Consider the following 20310-nt stretch of genomic DNA (forward strand, 5'->3'; position numbering starts at 1 on the left):
TTGCTGCTGTCACACAGAGTTGGCCAACTCTGGCTGAAACACAGCAGTCATTCTTCAACTTGCATCACAACTCCCCAACTCTGCTGCCTCTCCTTTTGGAGCCAAGTGGCTCCTCCAGCCGCTCTGAAGCAACAAGAGCTGCTGAGCTGAGACACGAGTCTGTATGCAGGGCAGCTACTTTTGTACTGCTGTCGGAGCTTGACTTTGCCTGCTCGTGCCTTACCCTGGTGACAGCTTTGTGCTACATGTGTTCAGAGCACTGCGGTCTCCTTAGACTATTACACCTCCTTGTTTTCTCAAGAATAAGGATCAGATCATAAGCCCTCGGGTATTGACATTACGCTACATCATTAGAGGTGGGCAAAATTTTGAATACTCAGGGGTCCGCCTAAATACATGAGACAGCTGACTGCAAAATAACACACGAGATGGGAAGAGTGAGGTGAACAGCACACTGGAGCAGCAGACACCTTGGCTTACCTCATTTGCTGGGACTCCTGGAAATCCAGCTGCAGAGAGCTTGGCAGGGTCCCCGCAGCACTGCCCACAGGGGGACTTCCTGCCCTGCGTATAGGGGGGATCAAAGGCAGTCCCAATGACCCCTTCTTCATATCCCCACCGATGGAATACAGCAAGGAAGCCTGGAAAGAGCAGAACACAGTGCTCGGATCAAGCATCCAGCCTTGTCCCCATTCTTGCCTCAAGACATTTAGATATGCCCTCAACTGCGACCTGGCAGGGAAAGTCAAACTGATGGTGGAGCTTGGACCAGGATGGGGAATGGAAAGGGAGGTGATGAGGGATAGACCATGTCCCAGATTTGCCACATCTCCCCTCGTGCTCAGTTTTCTGTAAGTGTGGCTGTATTCCCTGCAGGCATCCACATGTTGGGCATCAAAATGTTCTGGGTTGCCACTGCCTCCACTGGCCTTTTGGATGGCAGAGGAGTGGGTTCAGAATACCATTCTCTCCCTGCCCCTAAATGCCTAACCGCCAGGGCGGATCTCCAGCCAATGCCCACAAAGCCATTCTGCAGGATGTCAAAACCTGCTTTCCTCAAGCCCCTCCTTTCTTCTGCTGCTGCCCTTCCCTCCTACAGTTCCCAAACAGCTTTTGAGCCCAGATGCTGCTGAGCTCTCGGGATGCTCGCTGCTCTCCAGCTCCCACACATCCATCATCTCAGGCTCACTGGCATTTAGGAAGTTCAGCAGAGCTCCCTGCCCTGCTGCTCTTTGGAAGAGCTCTGCCTGCCCAAGTTCTTCCAGGGCCCCCATGCCATGGCCAGCAAGGGGGGTGGAGGCAGCAGGGGCAGGTGCACACCCTTCCCTCATATCCCATCATTTCTGGCAAAGCAAAAGAGCCAAATCTGGACCTGTTTGAATTTCAGTGAACTTCAATTTCCTGGCATGGAAAAGGTCTCAGAGCTCTGTCTACAGCACATAACATGAAAGTTTACCACACAGGATTTAGCTTGGTCTCCTTACCTTATGTCCTTTTCCCTCTGTTCTCAGCTCCTGTATTTTTACCCCGTACGCATCACAGCTGCTGCCATTTTTCCCATTCTCCTGCTCTCTGCTGCATGTTTGGTTTGGCATGGTGGAAGGAGAGCCCTTCTGGATGGGAGGCAACGGCTTGGAGGGAAGGAGCACAGAGGGATTTTCATGGGAAAACCTCTTGGCAAGAGGATAGCCAGTCGGGCCTGCAAAGCGGAGACACAAAACGTAACAGAGGCAGCAATGGAACCCTAAAACAGCTTAAGCTACATGTTTCATGGGACACATTTCCTGCCAACTTCTAAACAGCTGCACAGGGCAACATGCTCCTGCTGGCAGCCCCTTGAGGCAGCCCACGGGGAAAACCCTGACCCACTTCCACAGAGCTACCACAGGAACAGCCTGGCCTCTGGGCTGTCCTGGGACAGCAGGGAGCCCAGAGCCCTGTGCTTTCCAGGAACGGCTCAGCTGCACATGCACCCTCCTGCTCCTCTCCCTGCCCCACAGCTGAGCAGCCCTACAGCTCCACGGGGCACTTGGTGAGTACAGCTCATTGCAGGGGGCACATGCTGGGCACAACCTCTCCCTGGGAATGTGCACAGGTTCTCCGGGATGGCACAAGGCCCCTCCTCCCACCAGAGAGTGGCCCAGCTCCCCCCTCACCTCTGTGTGAGGCTGAGCCATGCCTAGAAGGGAAGAAGTGAGTTAGGTGAACTCCCACCTTTAGCATCAACACATCTAATGGGTGTGCCACTCGAGGGGAATAATTTTTAATTACAGAGGAAATTTCTTTGGTTTTCTTTTTCATGGAACTAGCCTGGGTTTAATTCCTCTCAACACTATTGAGTTAGCAAGTCTGAAGGGAATGGTGGAAGGCTCCAATGATAAGAGGGTTAAAAAGATTCCTTCTTAAGGCTGGCCTTCTGGGAATCCCCAGGAAAGACCCACACAGCTGTGACTTCTAGTTCTGCCAACCACAAAGACCTCTCAGCAAGCAGGCTGTGGCCACTGTCCCTGTCCTGGCTGACAGTATGAGTGATTTGGCTACTGTCAAAAAGGAGAAAGCAAAGTAAACTTATAGTAGAATTCTGTGATGCCGTGGGCATCCTTGCAGGATCATCTGTCCTGCCACCTACTTTGACACAGAGACAGCACTGGCCACCATGGACCAGTTTTCCCCAAAATCTTGTGGGATTTTTTTCCATTTGGCTTCAGCCTTTCAGCTCCTTTCTCTCCTCACCTTTTCCTTCAGAGGTCTTTCCTTTTCTGGCAAAATCCATCTTCAAACCCGTGCTTCTGCCTCGCAGAAGTATCTGGGTTTGAATTTGGGATCACTCTCAGCGTAGACAGCGACAGGAGCTTGGTACCCAGCCTTAGAGCAAGGTTGGGGACTCCAATCGCCAGCGCTCGGCACAGAGAGGCAGAGCCAGACGCGTCTCCTGCCACTCTGGCCGTGTCAACCACAACCGTCACAACCCCAGCGTTAGCTGCCCCTTTGTGATGCAATAACCTGTGGTTCTCTCGTTTCCATGGCTGCAAAACCCCACCCCAACTCCATCCCTTTCACTTCCCAAAGGCAGCCAGCCTTAAGCCCAGCCAGCCCAGGCCTGAGGGTTTCACACTGTTTAGGAAGTAGACCCTTTCCTAAGCTACTCTTCAATGGCCTTTTTTTCTGTAATTCCCACTCGGTTCTGGGTTGCAGCTTGTTGCTGAGGGATTTTGTTTATTTCTCTTCACATCAAACTAAGTGGTGGGACACAAACCATGGCACCAGGCAGTTTAAATAACAGAAGCTTTGCACTATCCCCAAAGAAGACCCCCGAATTCAGCTGGCCGAGAGCTGTAGGGAGCAAATTGACCATCCAAACATTCCACTTTTGCTCTGCTTCATTGTTCCAGTGGTTTATTCCCTGCTTGCTTTATTGCAGATACACCCAAACCCAACATAAACACGATCTGCCTCAAAACATTTCTGATCTTGGCAGTTGTTGACAATTCAAAATTTTCTTAATGGAAAAAAAGCAAAGGACGGGTCATTCTAAAATCCTCTCCAACAGAGCAGACAAATCTAATCCTGCTTGATTTGGCAGAACTAAGCCTGAGCCATGGGACTCGTGGGTCTGATCCCTTTTTCTCTATCCACAAACTTATTTCTTCAAGTCTCATCTCGCCCATCCATTCAAAGAAGCTTTGCACCCTGCATTAGATGTCCCCATATCATAACGCTGATATGATCAGTGTTTTTGTAGGGTGTAAATTGGCCATGCAAAGTTCTCCTTCCTTGGGGCAGGGGTTTATTCCTGCTTTCTTTCCTGCAGACACACTCAAACCCAACATTACAGCACATGCCTCAAGACAATTCTCAATTTGACTGCCCCTGAAAATTCAGAAGTATACTCCGAGTGTTTCCCTGTCCCCAGGGACAGGCTCCAAGGTCACGTCAGGGAGAAAAGACACTGTCCCTGCTTCACCTGCAGGGACAGTTCCATGGAGCTCTGTCACTGGGAGAAAGTCGATGCCGGATGAGCCACCACACTTTCATCTGCTGCTGGAACTACTCTGTGATAGCTCCTGTTCTTCCCAAGAGAGAACCCGGCACCACCTTGTAAAGCGTGTCATGGGGGGATTTTCCTCCGGCATTTTGGGTCTTTGTTCCGGTGGGGGGACAGTGAGGTCTGACCGTTGGAAAGCTAGAATTACTGGGGTTTTTTTCTTGCTTTTCAGGCATTCTGCTTGATAATAAACTGTTGGGTTTTTTTCCACTTTCATCTATTAGTATTCATTTCCTATTGCTGGAAAGGGATTGTTGGAACACTTTAGAGGAGATGACTTATTGCAGATTGTCCTGTTGTAAGTTGTCTCAAACTGTGTGAGACAGATGGCTTCACACAGGAACATCCCCGAGGCTGCTGAAGGGATGGCACAGAGGAAGACAAACCTAGTATTTCTGAGGGAAATTCCTTGACACCAAACCAACCTGAGTCATCAAACAGTAGACCTGATGTTTCAAGACACGGGCCAAAGGGGAAACCTTTCAGTGTGTTTGGTCAAGGCCAGGTTATGATCAAGGCCAATGTGTGTCAGTGCACTTGGCTCCTTCTCTCCTCATTGTGTCCGGCACGCACAGGAGCCCAGAGCTCCTGCAGAAACCATCGCAGTATTGAGTGGGAGCAAACTTGTGTCCAGTCCTCACTTAGAGCTGTGGTATCCAGCACTGCACCTCATTGGAATGAGGAGCTGTTCAAGGTCTTTTAGGAAGAGCTAAGGAGGTTTGGCCTTCAGATCAGCACCTTCCCAGCTCTTGATTTGCTACCCTGGGTAAGCTGCTGCTTGTGGCAACACTTGTTTCACAGCTGAAAACCTTCCTCTGCTGGCCAGCAGCCATTGCAGGAGCTTTTGCTAGTGACGTTGAATCTTTCAGATCTTCCTAAGGAAAGCTCAGGGCAGCACTTATCAAAAGAGCATTGCCTGGGTGCTGCTTTTAACAATAAATCTTTCCTCTGTGCTCCATGCCATGCACAGTAACTATTTGAGGAAGCAAATTTGCTGCTCCAGAAAGTCTTCCAAACAGTCAGTTAAACCATAACAGGACACAATTTTTTGAAGTGACACAATCCTCACTTTCATGCATTGTGCAGAAAAAGAGGAGCACTGCTTGAGAGCTGTGTGTCTAACCTAAGTGACCTTGCCACCAAGAACTTAGAAAAGAGGGGAGAGATGGAATCAGTAGCACAAGGATCTGCCTTGTGATTCTCCCACAGGCCTGAGGACATGACCCACTTCCACTGGGCCATGGCTTTTTACCCTACATCAAAACTCAATGCTTCAGATTGTGGTGGTGAATCCCCCCAGACTTGTCAGGCCACACGGTGATCTAAGAAACGCTTGCCAGGCCTCGGCCTTGCTGAACAGTCCCTGGACCCAGCTCCTCTTGAGCTTTTCGGAAACACTGAGCGCTCCCAGGAACTTGTGCTGTCTAACGAGCTCCGGGGGTTTCGGTGAACAGCCCTGGAAACCACTTTTTTGTTGTCCGTGTGGCATGACATCCTTCTTCTCCCACTTTCAAAGACAGGCTGCTGACCCAGGGTGCGGCCATGATGGAGCATTTTACGACTGAGGCCCACTCTCTTGTGGCCCATAAACAGCGCTCCAAAAGGAGGCCCTTGGAGCTCTCCTGGACCACAGCAGCTGCCAGCAGCAGCCTCCCTCTGAGTGGGGCCTCTCAGAGCCAGCAGCTAGCTCTCAGGTTTGCTGCACTGGCAGGATGACCCATCAACAATGCATCCTGGGCCGTTAGCCCCACTCCTGGAGGCTCCAGTTTAACTACTGTTAAGCTTGACTGCTGTTAAGCTTTTGGGCCTTATTCCCTTTTATCCTTCTGCTTTCTGTCCCCTTCTCAAACCCACCTAAACACACTCTCACACCCACACACACATACACACACACAGATAGTTCACAGTATATTTCTCGTTTGATTGCATTTTGTTTGTTGCTTTTTTTCCCTTGTTGTGCCTTAAGCAACTAGTAAGTAATAGTGTGAATGCTGCCGTTGAATTTTGTGTAGCTGTTGCTCAATATTCAATCTGGCTTTTACTGAACCTTGCTGGAGAATTTTTAAGCAATCTCAGAGACTTGTTTATAACAAGCCTTGGAAGCATGAGGCACAGGGTTGACACGGAAAAGCAGGAGACTCATTCCAAAGTGATGAGTCTAACTGTCCAGTTTTTTACTCTTCTCTTTATCACTCTAATAAGCCAAGCCAAGCTTTTTCTTGGAGGCAGAATGTGTATGGGATGCACCACAGTATTATCCCATAGCTCTGGGCTGAATGGCACCAAGACTAAGGAGTAAATAGATCTGAGGAACCCTTGTCACTTGTTATTGGCCTCAGAGTCCAATCATCCTTCTGCAAACAAGTTGCAAACAGCACAGTTGGACTGCTGTCCTGGGTAAATATGCATACAGATGATGTCTCCAAAGCAGGGCATCTTTTCCCACGTCCTCTTCTTACCTATGAAATTGTGATTGAAAACACCCGTGAGCCAGATCTGTGTGAGGTTGCAAAGGAGCAAAGCTTTGGCACTTGGGCACACTCCTCTTGATTTCTTTGCTCAGGCCTTTGGTGAGCACAGAATACATCTTGGTAGAAAACTTTTGACTGTACAGGATCTTTTGGGTCCATTGTCCCCCAAACATGTCACTGGTGGCCCCATTGTAATACCAAGTAGCAAAGAGCAGCACAAATGACACAAAGAAAACATGGCAAAAGAATAAGAGGAGATGCCCAGCAAGGAAAGGATGTGGTGAGACACTGGCACATCGAGTGAGCTGCACTCCCATAACCTCCAGGCTAGCAGGTCCTGGTCTCACATTCTCCTTTTGGTTTATTTTAATTGATTTCATTTTTCTAAAAATCATCAAAAATAAAATATATCCAATTAAAAAGATGTCATCAAAATTTAAAGATATAATCAAAGCACATTTATTCAAAACGATGAGAACGTATGTACATCTGTAACTATTCTAAAAATATTCTATAAAACTCTTTAGAATTCTAAAAATTCTATAAATCCTATTCTTGAAACATTCTTCAGACAGTCGGTAGCTTCTTCCTGAGCTTGGAGGCAAGAGAGCTCTTCTGGACTGGAGGCAAGGACTTCATGGGTAAGGGAACATCAGAAGTGTCCAGAGAAATCTTCTTGGTAAGACTGTAGCCAGCCCTATCTGCAAAGTGGAAAGACCAAGTGTAACTAAGACTGCAATGCAAACCTAAAGCATCTGAAGCTCCATATTTCATGGGACACATTTCCTGCCAACTTCTAAACAGCTGCACAGGGCAACATGCTCCTGCTGGCAGCCCCTTGAGGCAGCCCACGGGGAAAACCCTGACTCACTTCCACAGAGCTACCACAGGAACAGCCTGGCCCTCTGGGCTGTCCTGGGACAGCAGGGAGCCCAGAGCCCTGTGCCTTCCAGGAATGGCTCAGCTGCACTTGGACCCTCCTGCTCCTCTCCCTGCCCCACAGCTGAGCATCCCTACAGCTCCACAGGGGAACTGGGAGCAGCACAACTCATTGCACGGGGCACAAGCAGGGCACAACTGTTCCCTGGCAATGTGCACAGGCTCTCCAGGCTGGCACCAGACCCCTCCTCCCACCAGAGATTGGCCCAGCTCCCCCCTCACCTCAGTGTGAGGCTGAGCCATGCTTGGCCTTCACCTTGTCCTCAGTCTGGAGTTGCTTCAGGCCCTCCATGCCATGACTAGGAAGGGCGATGGAAAGAGCGGGGGCAGATGCACACCCTTGCCTAGTGTTTCATCATCTTTGGCACAGCTAAGTCAAATCCGGAGGTGTCCAACTCAGCACTTGGTCAGCTTTCTGGAGAACATCAAATCTTCACCAGCCCAAAAGGTTTGAGAGGTTCTCCTGCACGTGTGGAGGCTTGCTGGCTGCACACTTCTTCAGCTTGGTGCCCATCACCTCACAGAGGGCATAGGCAAGCCTGGTGACCACCGTGCGGACGTTGGCGCTTCGGACAGGCAGCGCCTTGTTCTCCAGGAAGGACCAGAGCACGGGCAGGGCGTAGCGCTGGACGACTTCAGGGCTCCTGGCATAAACCCATTCCACAAGCTCTGCCGGGAGAGAGACACAGCTTCTTACTCACCAACCTCAATGCAAACAAGGACCCACCTCTAGTTTTGCTTCTTGGAAGTTGTTGCATCCCGAGTTGGTACAGTTAGGGAATTTAATAAATGTTAGTTAGACCGGTTCTATGTACCCCTATTTCCCCCTCATAATGGTTTGCTCCAAGCTGTATCACAGGAGCTCGGTCATGTCAATCTTGTAACCACTCCCCTTGCCCTCAGAAAGCTCTGTAGCAATCACGCCACCTCTGCAATCCCATTTGTCCCAGAACCCTGTACACACCCCTGTTATGTTCCCATAGGTGGTCGTGTTCCACGTCACTCCCCTGTTGTCTATCCCCATTAGGCGAGGGGGGCTTCCGCCCCTGTCGGCCCGCCCCCTATTTAACCCCCTGCTCCCGGTGCCCCTATGCCATTTCTTCCCATGCTGGCTTGGGAACAGCTGCGTAATCCACCACTGCAGCCATGCAGGAATAGAGAGTTCTCCACCACGTGAGCAGGGTGTGCCATCTTCCCTCACCCTTTGTCTCATCTCAGCGTCTGGCTACGGCGTGGCAGACCCACGCGGAGGCACAACCCTAGAGCTCCGCGCACACGCGGCGGCCCCGGTCCAGCCCAGAAGCAGCGCACTAGCCGGACAGCCCTGCTGCCCGGGACCGGGGGATAAGAACGCACCGTCGCAGGAAGCCTCTCTGGCTAAGATCAGTGAAATAACACACACAGCCCCATGATCCAGAAAGAGACAAAGCAGCTGATCATCCTTGAAACAGAACCAGCAACCCCTCAGGACTAATTTCTCCAACCAGAGCCTTGTACCTGTGGCAGACTTCATACCTTTACTAAATCATTTCATAATCGGTTTCTGCATGAACAATGCCTGAAATGTCAAATTGCCTTTTATTTCCATTAAGAAGTTGCCTAAACCCACACTGAAGATTTGGAAATGCACCCTAGAGCGGCAATTCAGAGATTTCTAACAAAAGGGATGATTCCATGTTTGTAACTTTGATGTCAAGTGCCAAAAGTCTAATCTGAGTCTTCCCGTTGCTCAGTGGCACACAGCCAAGGGCACTATTAGAACACACTTCAAAACTCCAGCCCACCAGAGATGGCTGCTGCTCGACAGCTGGATTAGAAACATCGGGGACTCCCTGGTGTCTTTGGCAGAATGCTTTTGTGGCTTCCAACACAGAGCTGTTTCAAACTTCAGTGTGTCTTAGATAATTACCCAGACCCCACTGCCATGGCTTTTGGGTATCTTCACGTTTTAATGGCATTTCCCCTCCCAATGTTAATGGCATGTTTTCTTACAATGTGCACTGAAATAGGGGCACAGAGAAAGACAAATGCTACACAGGGGACTTAAATTTAACCGAAACACAAGTGTTTTCTCACATTTTCTCTGAAATCTTCTCTCTGCTCATTTTCTGAACTGAACTATATGCAACACAGACAAAAATTTACTACCAACAGGCTCCTTGCATGGCAGATTTGGCTGAGAGATCAAAACCTGAAATGCTCTGGAGATCATTCTTATTTTCTGGTCAGCCAAAATGTTATGTAGTAGCCATTTATCATTCTCTGCTGGAAGAGACTTCAATTTCTCTATGCTGTTAATCCACCAGCACCTTAATGCAACAATTCAATATTGAAACAGCTCCTGAAAGTACCCAAAACCAATTCTGCTAAGCAGGAAAGGGTTTACGGTACTCATTTCAAAATGGGAGCTCATATGAGTTTAAAAGCAATTAAAGACATTGGTCACTGTGGAACTTGAGAAGAGAAAGAGCTGTCTGTTCCCACTAAATCTCAGAGAGGACATTTGCACTTTCTAAAGCAGTCTTCATTTATGTTGATTCCTTTCTTTGAAAAAGAGATCAAAATAACTGCAAAACTAAATTCCCTATTCCTAGAGATCTACTTTATTCAAATGCTCCTTTGTGGTGGTTTTAAAGAGCCTCTGACATTCCCAATGGCTGAACATGCCCTTTTCAGATTCATAAGGAAGACACAAAGTGTATTACACCCTGCATTTCAAGATGATGACATAATTAGCAATGGGTTTAGCCTCAGTTAAAGCAAGGCTATCAATCGTCTTCTCTCCTGTATATTGAGATTATCATTTTTCTATTCCTTGACTACAGCTGACATTGCAAGCTCCTCTGAGGAATCAATTATCAGCTGCATTTGTGGCATTTTGGACAGTGCTGACACAGGAAGACACTGTTTGCACACCCTGAAATGCTCAGTCCAATGCCACTTGGACAGCACAGGCAGGCAGCCTCAGCATTCTGCTTCTGCCCCTCTGCTCCCAAAGGCTCCCTTGCATTAAATCCGTGCCTTTAGGACGTGTGTTGAGTTTTTGACCTAAGCGGTGACCCCCAGGCTCTGCATGGTTCAGCCTCAAAACTTTCCAAGGGAAAAGCAAGAGTCTGTGAGGACAAAACAAACTGATTCCTTGAAACAGCATCTGCCACCATTTTCCTTAAGGATCACAGATGTCCCTGAGCTGCCAAGAGAGAAACCAGCTCGGGTATTTTTAGCCCTCCCGTTCCTGGAGGTGGGTTCTGAGATGCCCCTGTGAGAGCTCAGCCCTAAGGCCGAGCGCTGCCCCCATCTCAGATGCTGCACAGCTCTGCAGCAGCCCGGGAAAACCTGCCAAATACACCTGCCCTGGCTATTGGGCAGGAGAGACAAGCTCAGCACCTCCTGATTTGGAGGAGCTACTCTACTGCCTATTCCCAGGCATTCCCTGTAAATATTCCCTGGTAAAGACCTCTTGGCTTAGAAGGGGAGGCCATACCTGTGATACTCTCTGCGACATCCAGCAGAGCTTGGCCGCTCAGTTGACTCCATTGGTGGCTGAACTCTTTCATCAGTGATACTTTATCTACAAGTGAAACACATGTTTCTGCTCACTTGTCTGAGGTCATAGGAGAAAGGACAGTGAGGAGGCAAAGGGCAGGGGCAACCCCATTTTAGAAAAGAAAGTAAATTTCTGCTGATTTTTGAATCCTTTTCATCTTTCCTTCCAGCCTACTTGGCAGGGGTTTTAAATTCCAAAAGAAACCCTCTCCTTTCACATTTGTAAATCTTAACTTGTCTGCTGTACCAGGAGCTTTGTTGAAACAATTCACATCAGGGATCTCAAGAGTTCAGTCACATGTAAGCAGTGAAAAGGTTTTGCATCTCAGAGCCAAAAGGAAGAAACCCATACTTGGGACACAGAAAGGCACTGAGTCAGGCAGTTCATCAGTTCACAGAGCAGCTGAGGAGGAGAAATTGGGAACTCCCCTTGGAGACCTGTCTCTTCAACACTCCATTTTTCAGGCATTTTCAGAGCTGACATAAATCTGGGTGGCAAAGGAATTTAGAGCAGCCCCTGCCCACGTAGTTATTTGCTAGAGCAATCTTGCCCCAGGCAAAACAACATGTGGAACAAGGCATCATTGACAGCTGGATCTAGACCTGCTTGTCATAAAGAAATGAACTTGGTGAATGATAAGTTCCCCTTTGAAAAAAGAAGACAAAGAAGAAAGATGGAAAATAGGCAGCTAATGACTATAATGTAGAGCTTTCCAGGTGGCTGCTCTGCAGAAGCTCTGATGGGCCAGTGCCCCCTTCATGCCAACAGCAAAGCTGTTCTTTTGGGAAGTCAAACGGGGCCCAAGCAAACTCCCAAACCCAGGTGCCTCTGAATTCTAGCAAAGCTGTAGTCCGGGACTTGCTCTTCACACAAGTAGCACAGAGCCCATGGCTCCTGGGAATTTTGGGAATTGCTGATCACATTCAAGCCTTTTGGGAGACTGGTGCATAAGGACTGCACCTCCACAGCTTCTGGTGGGTGTCGGCTGGAGCCTTCCACAGGTAACAGCAGCTATCAAGGCTCTCAGCGTTCTCTTGTGTCGCAGAGACAGAGACACACTTGAGGAGACATCATGCCAGGGCTCAGCCTCACCTAAATGAGCGATGGATCCTTCCAGTGCTTTCACAGCTGCAGCATGAACCCCAGGATCCTTTGAGTTCAGGTTCTTTGTTATTCCTTCCACCAAACGGATGATCACCGGGTTCAGGGACTCTTCCAGGAGGCCTATGATTTCTGCCAGCACGTCCAGCGCCTTCTGCTTGACTTTCTTGTGGCTGTCAGATATTCTCAGGACAAAATAATCAAAAATCTGTGAAGAGAACAAGCAACATGAAAGCTGGAATAAAATGTCCTTGTTTGAAGAGTGGATGTAGCACTCAGTAGTGTAAGAGATGAAAGGGATCCTGTCTCTCAGGTCAGCACTTGGGTGCACAATTTCAATGTTTTCCTGTGGAACTCTCACTGGAATGGTTGTGCAACCTCATGCTGCTTGAAAGATTTTCTTCTGTTTTTAGGAGGTTTGGATGGGGACAGAATAGTTCCTATGGTATTTCTCTCCATCTATAAATCATTAAATCAATTCCATTTATTAATGCAAAAGGCTACCTATGCTTAACAAGTATGGAAGCAGATATTTACAATGCCCATTTTTCTATACAGTTGCCTCAAGTACTGAGGGCAATGAGGCTTTTGCCAAAACTATGGCTGGAGGAGATCTAAGTTTTATTTTTTTTGGTCTCAGAGCCTGTGTCTGCAGAAGTGCAGGGCTCTGATCAACTCTTCCAGGATCCAGACCATTTCTCTGACTAACAGGTGCACTTCTGAAATGTAATGTGCTCTACAGCTCTCATTAGAGCAAGTTGCATCCCTCGTCAGCCACATCATCAGACAGCTTTTTCTGGAAAAAGCAGCTACTGGGAGGAGAAGGCAGAGATGCGTCCTTAGCTGTTTTCTTCCTTTTCCAAAGAGGAAAAAAGGCTCCCCAAAGAGGGGGAGCACTGTCTTTACATAGAGGAATAGGGACGAGGATGGAAATCAGTAGCCAGGGTTGTGCTTGTGCAAGACGAGATGTAGTTTACAGAAGTATTCTTTAAAACTCCCTGGGTTTAAACCAACCCAACCCAATTCTTTCAGTTCCTGGATTCTCTTCAGTTAACCCAGCTAGGAGTAGGAGACAGTAGCAGTTACAACAGCAGAAAATTCTGTCATCCTCTGATGGACAGCATCAATAGGCACGTGCCAGGCAAATACAAGTTGACTGAAACAACTTGTCCTGAAGCCTGGAACTGAATTAAATTTGTCTGGGTAAGAGAGACCAGCCTGTCCCAAACAGCCAGGATGTTGTACCTAGCCACACTGAATTACCTTTACTTCTACAGGCTTAGGAAAGGAGCTAAAGGAAAGGAACAGTGAAGATAGCCTACATACTTCGACAATGTTAGTGGAGATGAGCTGGGGGCTGTTTTTGCACAGGTCTAGGAGGAGTGCCACTCCTTCCATCCGTGTCTGAAACCCCTTGGCTTGCAGGAGATTGTAAAGCTTCTGGAGCGGCTCCATTTCTTCCACAGCTGGACGTAACGTGACCTGGGCTTTTGCACGGTGTAGGAGGCATCCATCAGAGGTAGACTTCACTCTGGAAAACAAAACCAAATTAGGACCTGTTGGTGATAATACCTTCAGTTAATTGTGAGCAAAATATCTGGAGGAGCTATCCTAATGATGTGATTTCAAGCTAGAAAATCATGAGGATCTGAAGAACAACGTCAGCCTTGTGACGATCATTATGGGAGGCAACCTGCAAGTAACATTCTCCCAGTGCTCACTCAGGGAAACCAAGGATGAGATGCATCTGATCTATCTTCAGGTGGCTTCCAAGGCACACTGGTCACAGTGCTTTGTGGGGAAAGAGAGACACTACTTCCAGGTTTAAATGCCTCCTCATATGGGACGTTTCTGTCTTCTAATAAGGAGACTGATCACTCTGGAGAAGTGTCTCTATGACCAGGCATGACAATCTGGAAAAGCAGCTCAGATGCATCTGAACGGATGAACAGGGACATATCTGAAGGGTCCAGAAAATCAGTAACAGAGATAAAAACAGAAGCCAGACATCCCAGAACAATGCTCACATTTCATTTGCTTCCCTAGAGACTTGATCCACAGCTTAACGAACCCACTGGGAACAATTCTCCTGGATCAACCTGTCTCTTCCATGAGCATGGGAAGATGCTAGCCATGCTACTGGGGCACGCGGTCACTTTCCTGACACCACTGAGTATGACAGAGCTAAAAAAACCCTCTCTGTTATAAGAGGAGCAAGTAGCTCTGCCATGGGCATGAAGAGACAGCAAGGACCAAATTCCTGTCTTAAATGCTGATTGCAGTACAGGAGGAAATCAACCAAACGTGCTGTCCATCAAGCAACGTATATAAAGAACAGGAATATCAAGACAAAAAGTCCATCTTGAGACACCTGTTGACCACAGTTGCTCAGGAACTGCCTTGCTACTTACTACTCAAACTTGGTACTGTTTGAGGGTAAGAAAACCATGATTCTGCCAGGCCAAACCACATGGATGAGAACTGCATCTTTGTGGAATGGCATCTTGCTTCTAGACTGGGACTTCTCATCAAAACACCCATCTGAAAAAGACTCCACTCAGATGGAAAAAAACCCTGGTTGAATTTACTTGTCCCAAATCAGGCGGCAGAAACTGGGCCCTCTCCTAGCCTCCACAACGCTGCCCTTGCCACAGCACTGGATCATCTAAGCGGCAACTAATGGGTGTCCTTTTGTCTCTCCATTTATATGGAAAGCCCTCCGGGGAAGTTGTGTTCAGTGTAATGCAGAAGTGGACATTTTCTATCCAAGAGCATTTGTAGGGAAAGGAAACAATCTGTGGGCCTGGGCATCTCTGCCAGAAAGATTTTCCTGAGGAAGAGGCATGTAAAGCTTGTCATGTGCTTGGTCACATCTCACAAAAGTGCTCCGTACCCTTTGCTAGAAGGCAGTGTGGCCTGGGGCTTCTTCGAGCCATCGTTGCTCTTCTCCACCGGCTCCTTGACAGCTGGGCATTCGCCCTTCTGGTTTTCCATCCCCTACAAAGACATGGAGAAACCCCATCAATCTTTAGAATATAAAATAGGAAATTCCCATTTTCAAGCAGCAGTTGGAACCAGGATCACTGCTATCAAGGCTTAGGGAAACATTTCTTAACTTACAGAAGGAAACAGACCAGAGATTCAGTGATGCCAACTCTTTGTTTTCAATAGCCCAAGGCAGGTTATGGGTGCTACCATACTGAGCAGCAGTCTAAAATCCCAAATTCTTTAATCTTGAGCATTAATGGGAATAATGTAAACTGGTAGGCAGTGAGTGTTCTTAAAGGAAGCAGCAGAAAAAATTGGTCTCTTTGGGGGTCGGCCCATCGTGCTGGAAGTTGATTTGGTTCTACACTTACTCTCCTTGTGCCTGCACAAAGGCACACTCCCTTCTATATTTTCAATAAAAAAGTAAAATGCCCCTCCAAACAAACAAAGGATTTTTTCGCTGGATGCTGCTGGATTCACCAAGCTTCTTCCAGCTGCACAGGGCTTGAGTGCAGGGCAGTATTCCCAAAAGACAGACAGTAATTGTAGCAACTAGGCTTGACTTGGACATCTTTTGTGTATTTGGAAATTTTCTTGGTACTACTATTTCCGGTGCCTTTTGCAAAGACGCCGTTATCTTCAGACTCTGTTACTTCTATTCTCACTTAATTGCTTGACTGGGGGCAGAGCAGGGAGAGCATGGTGGAGGCCTTACTCTTAAATGTAAACCCATGTTCTCCTTTTTCCCTTTCCTCTTTGTGACCGATATTCAAAATCTTCAAAGCCCCACTTTTTCCTGAATAATATCAGTTCCTTTGTGGCCTGCAGATGAACAGGCTGGGGATTTAGAGCTCATTCCCAGGTGCAAAATGATTCAGCCGAAGAGGAATGAGATAAAGACAGATTGGGTATGTTGGATTTCATATTAGCAGTGGCAATACTTGCACAAAGAAGACATTTCTCCTGCCAAGCACTTACTTTCACCTTAAGTCTTCTCAGGATATCTTCCAGGTCACGCATGGAAAGAGAGCGTTCCAAAAGCATTTGAAATTTTTGGTGACTCAGCAACATCTTCACCATCTCCTGTCCATAATGCCTAAGGAAGGATGGAAGGAAGGATGGGAGAAAGGAAGGGAGGAAGGGAGGGAGGGAGGCAGGAAGGAGGGCAGGAAGGAAGGGAATGAAAAAGTGAACAAAGGAAGAGTGTTAACAGAAGAGGCTGATACCTTAAAATCAATCAGGTGCAATCCTTGCATGAGAAGGCATTACCTACTCAGCAAAGAGGGAGATTTCCCTCCACTTGTCACTGCCGAGTGTTGTCAGGTGAACACAAGAGAGAAGAGAAGAATGTGGGGCCACAGAAAAATACCATCTCACTCTGAAACTGCGGGTGTTCCCAGGGAACAAGCAAAACACATCTGCTTTGCTGTCAGAGCCTATTAGCAGTGTCTTGCTGCCATTGCACAATAATTTGCCTTTCTTTAACTGGCAGGGAAGCCAGGACAAAACTCCTCATGCATCCTGTTGATTCTTCTATTCTATAGGTATGCACAGGGGCAGCTAGTTGCTCTGGCGTTCGTGGCAGCTATTAATGGGAATTTCATCATCAAAGTAAGGGGATTTTGGTGGTTTGGGTCGATTTGGCCACTAGCAAACCACAGTTTTCTTCAAGAAGAAATTTGGAGGCCACTGAGCCACAGATGACAGCATTGCAGAAATCTGCAGAAGGGGTTTAGAAAGACTGAATACATTGGCTAACAACCCCTGAAATATTTCTAGTAAAGTCTTCATGAGAAAGAGATGTTTGGGATCCTTCAGTGATGAACATTAGCCAACACTTTGGCTTTGTGTTGTGCACCTAAGGCCAAAGAAAACTGTTTGACTGGCTCATCGGAGCTCTTTTGGTCTCAGTAAAGGATCCTTCAAGTCACAGGAAGTTGGCAATGCACCTTTTTGCTGGCCAACCTCAGGTTATCCACTCCAGTCATTTCCCCAGGCCACCCAAAGCAGTGGTCACAGCACCAAGGCTGACTGAGCTCAAGAAGCGTTTGGACAATGCTCCCAGGCACGTGGAGTGACTCTTGGGGTGCCCTGCATACGGCCAGGAGCTGGACTGGATGACCCTGACAGGTCCAATCCAACTCAGCATATTCTCCGAGTCTATGCCCCTTAGCCACACAGTGAGGTCACTTATTACTTCCTTTAGTTCCACTCATTTGTGGTTTTACCTTTCTAGCCAGACAGGAAAGGGTTTTCCTGTTTTAGGAGGCGAAATGAAGATCATTACCTTGTGTCCTGGTGACAGTCCTGAGCAAGCATCCCTGCCACGTGTGCCAGCCTCTCAGCCCTGGGTGTGTCTGCGAGCTTTGTGACTCCAATTCTCTCCATCAAGGACAGGAGGAGTTTGGCCGCACACTTCCGCACCTGGGCGTGGCAGCTCCTGGGAAGAAGAGAGCAAACCCTGGGGCACAGGCAGAAGGAGCAACAGCAGCACGGGCCATGGCCAGAGCCTGCTCCCTGTCTTCACTGGGGGAAGGAGGCCTGGGTTCTCCCTGCAACTTCAGAAAACCTGTAGAAGCTTCTGTCCTCAGATAAACACAAAGCTAGCATTGTACAGCAGGACTGCCTGCAAGGAAGAGGGAGGAATTCAGTCTCCCTGCACTATCTGATGCTCAATTTTGTGCATAGTATGTTCTCTGAGAAAGATTAAAGAAATAGATCCCATATGAATTTTTTACACATTAAAAACCATTCATGCTGACCCATCAGAGGGCACCCACTACACAGAGCTGCAGCAGGATTGAGGCTCTTTCCACCCATTTCCCCCCAAATCTGCAGACCTCTGGAAAAAAACAAATGCAGGGAAAACACGCTGTGGGCTGTGAAGGTGCAGAACATCCAGCAATGCAGCTGGTTTCTTCTGTCGGGCTTGGCAACAGACACATCCGAGTGTTTTTCCCTATTGCAAAGCTGAGGAAAGGGTGGCAGGCATTTTAGCCAGGTTGTCCTGTTCTAGAGAGTGCCTCTTGGGAACTATCAGGCCCAGCACCACCCTTTAAGGCAGGATTTCCTTCAGCTGTCCCATGGCAGCCGGCCTGTGAAGGTGCCTGTAAAGTGATTCATCATCTCCAGGCTAACATGAAACATCAGTTGGAATAGAAAGTAGAGCTCTAAGGCCAGGACAGTGGCACAAGACTCCTTTTGGCAAGAGCTGCACCTGCTGTGCAGGCTGTGCCACACCCAGCACATTCTCCCCCATGTGCTCCACGCGCCAGCAAGCACCCTCCGCCTTTCTCAGGTTAATGGCATCAGGAGGAGACATGGTTTTTCCCAGGGCCTCTGTGGTTAGCGCTGTGAAATATCCAACAGCGCTCACAGCTGCAATTGCACTTGTCCCTCTTCCCACAAAAGCTCAAGGATCTATCCTTGGCCCTTGCAGGCACTTTCACTTCCCCACTGTTCACCACGTCTAGGAAAATCTGACAGACTGAGAGAAGTCCAGGAAGCAGCAGGAAGCTGAGTCAGAGGAGCTTCAGTCTGGATATCAGGAAAAGGCTTTTCACCCAGAGGGTGCTTGGGCACTGGAACAGGCTCCCCAGGGCAGTGGTCACAGCACCAAGCCTGGCAGAGCTGAATGACCATTTGGACAGCCATCTCAGGCACTTGGTGTGACCCTTGGGCTGTTCTGTGCAAAGCCGAGAGCTGGACTTGGCGATCCTGAAGGGCCCCTTCCAACTCCCCATATTCTACAGTTCTGTGATTCTGAGAACTAATAGGCTGCAGGAGGGCAGAAATAGGTGACAAGAGGGAAGAAATGAGGTTGGTCAGAGAATCAAGTCCCTGAGTTCACAGAAGATGCAGGATACAGGAGCCTTCTCTCCCACCATTCCCATTCTCTCTCTCATGCCTTCCCCCTCCCACACGCTAGAAGGTGAGGAATATCACTGAAAGAGGAAGAACCTACTTGACTCCCCTGTCCATGAGAGCAGTCATTGCTCGTGCAGGAGTCACATTCTCCACCATGATCCCCAGGGTCTGACTGGCTGCTTTCTGAACAAACTCTGGGGAGTTCCACACCATCTGGAGAAGGACTGGAGCAACCTCATCCACCTCAGAGTCCATGTCCTTCTTGAAGGTCGCAAAGAACTCTCCCAGAGTGACAATTGCCGAGTAGGACACCTTGGAACGCGGGTTGGTCACCTGGGGAAGTCATGAGGGGAAACACAAGAATCACCTTGAAAAGAAATCAGCTGCCTTCAACAGAAGTCCCAGCAAATGACAACACATCCTGTGGTGTTATATTTTAGTTAAATGGTATGCTCTGTCTCACCCCTCCAAAACGTATGTTTTTGGCCAAGCCCGTGATCCTCCCCTGAAGTCTCATGTGTCTGTAATCCCATTGGCCCAAATCTTGTTCCTCGCCCACTTTGAATTTCCCTGATAAGTGTGCCGGTGGAACAGGATTCTCCCTCTCTTAGCTGGCTCTGGTGGCTGGTGCTCTCTCAGCCCCTTTCTCCCCCTCCCCTTTACCCCTCACTCCTCCTTCCCCCCCCCTCCCTCAGAAACCATGCTGCCTCCCAGGGTTCGGACGCCCAATAAACCCTCATCTAATTAGCAGCCTCCGAAGCCGTGTGGAGCCTCGTTGCCTGCCTGCTGCTACCAGTGAACTCACAGCTTAGGAGGCCCACCCCAAACACACCGTGACAACATCCCACTGTGTCCAGAGGAACATAAAAGCACAATAAGAGCACGAGAGCACAAGCACAGAAAGCACATACTCTGGCACCAATTTCTGGCCTCAGACCTGCTTACTGCAGGCTTAAAAAAAAAATATTTACTAAAGTGTTTAACTTAATCCTTCTAAAATGGCCGCTGCTTTGATTTTAGGCCCTTTTACTAGAAAATTAAAACAAGGGCCGCTTTCAAATCATAAAGGCACAAGTCAAAAAGATAAAAGAGTCTGGTGCTTCTGTTCCAGAAAGCAACACCAGCAGTTGAAGCACTCAGCCAGGAAACAGAAAACACAGCCTCAGGTCTGCAGGCTAATTTGCAGAGCTCAATTACAGCTTGGGCAGAGATTGGGATTGTGCTAAATAATGTCATTAGCATCTCAGCATATGCACATTGCAATATAAAGGCACCTCACTTAAAGACAAGTGTCAGATATAGAGCTACATGTACACACAGATCCTACAGATAGCTGACAGACGTTAGAAATA

The 20310-nt window shown here is 48.2% G+C and overlaps 1 protein-coding gene across 2 annotated transcripts; it reads right to left on the reverse strand.

The window, feature by feature from the left end:
* Positions 1 to 7061: 7061 nt before the first annotated feature.
* Positions 7062 to 19308, reverse strand: LOC137471777 (TOG array regulator of axonemal microtubules protein 2-like). 2 transcript variants are annotated; one of them, XM_068186334.1, is made up of 9 exons: positions 19056 to 19308; positions 17379 to 17531; positions 16070 to 16187; positions 14997 to 15100; positions 13430 to 13634; positions 12095 to 12311; positions 10940 to 11026; positions 7712 to 8124; positions 7062 to 7217 (listed from the first exon to the last, which is right to left on the reverse strand). In XM_068186334.1, exons 1-8 carry the CDS (start codon positions 19211 to 19213, stop codon positions 7889 to 7891), a joined length of 1278 nt encoding a protein of 425 aa, XP_068042435.1. In that variant the 5' UTR covers positions 19214 to 19308; the 3' UTR covers positions 7062 to 7217; positions 7712 to 7888. The 2 variants fall into 2 exon arrangements, with proteins under 2 accessions (XP_068042435.1, XP_068042434.1); XM_068186333.1 differs by having other exon boundaries at positions 7678 to 8124.
* Between the last annotated feature and the right edge of the window lie 1002 nt (positions 19309 to 20310).

The sequence above is a fragment of the Anomalospiza imberbis genome, chromosome 3 (assembly GCF_031753505.1).
Source record: "Anomalospiza imberbis isolate Cuckoo-Finch-1a 21T00152 chromosome 3, ASM3175350v1, whole genome shotgun sequence".
Taxonomy (NCBI): Eukaryota; Metazoa; Chordata; class Aves; order Passeriformes; family Viduidae; genus Anomalospiza; species Anomalospiza imberbis.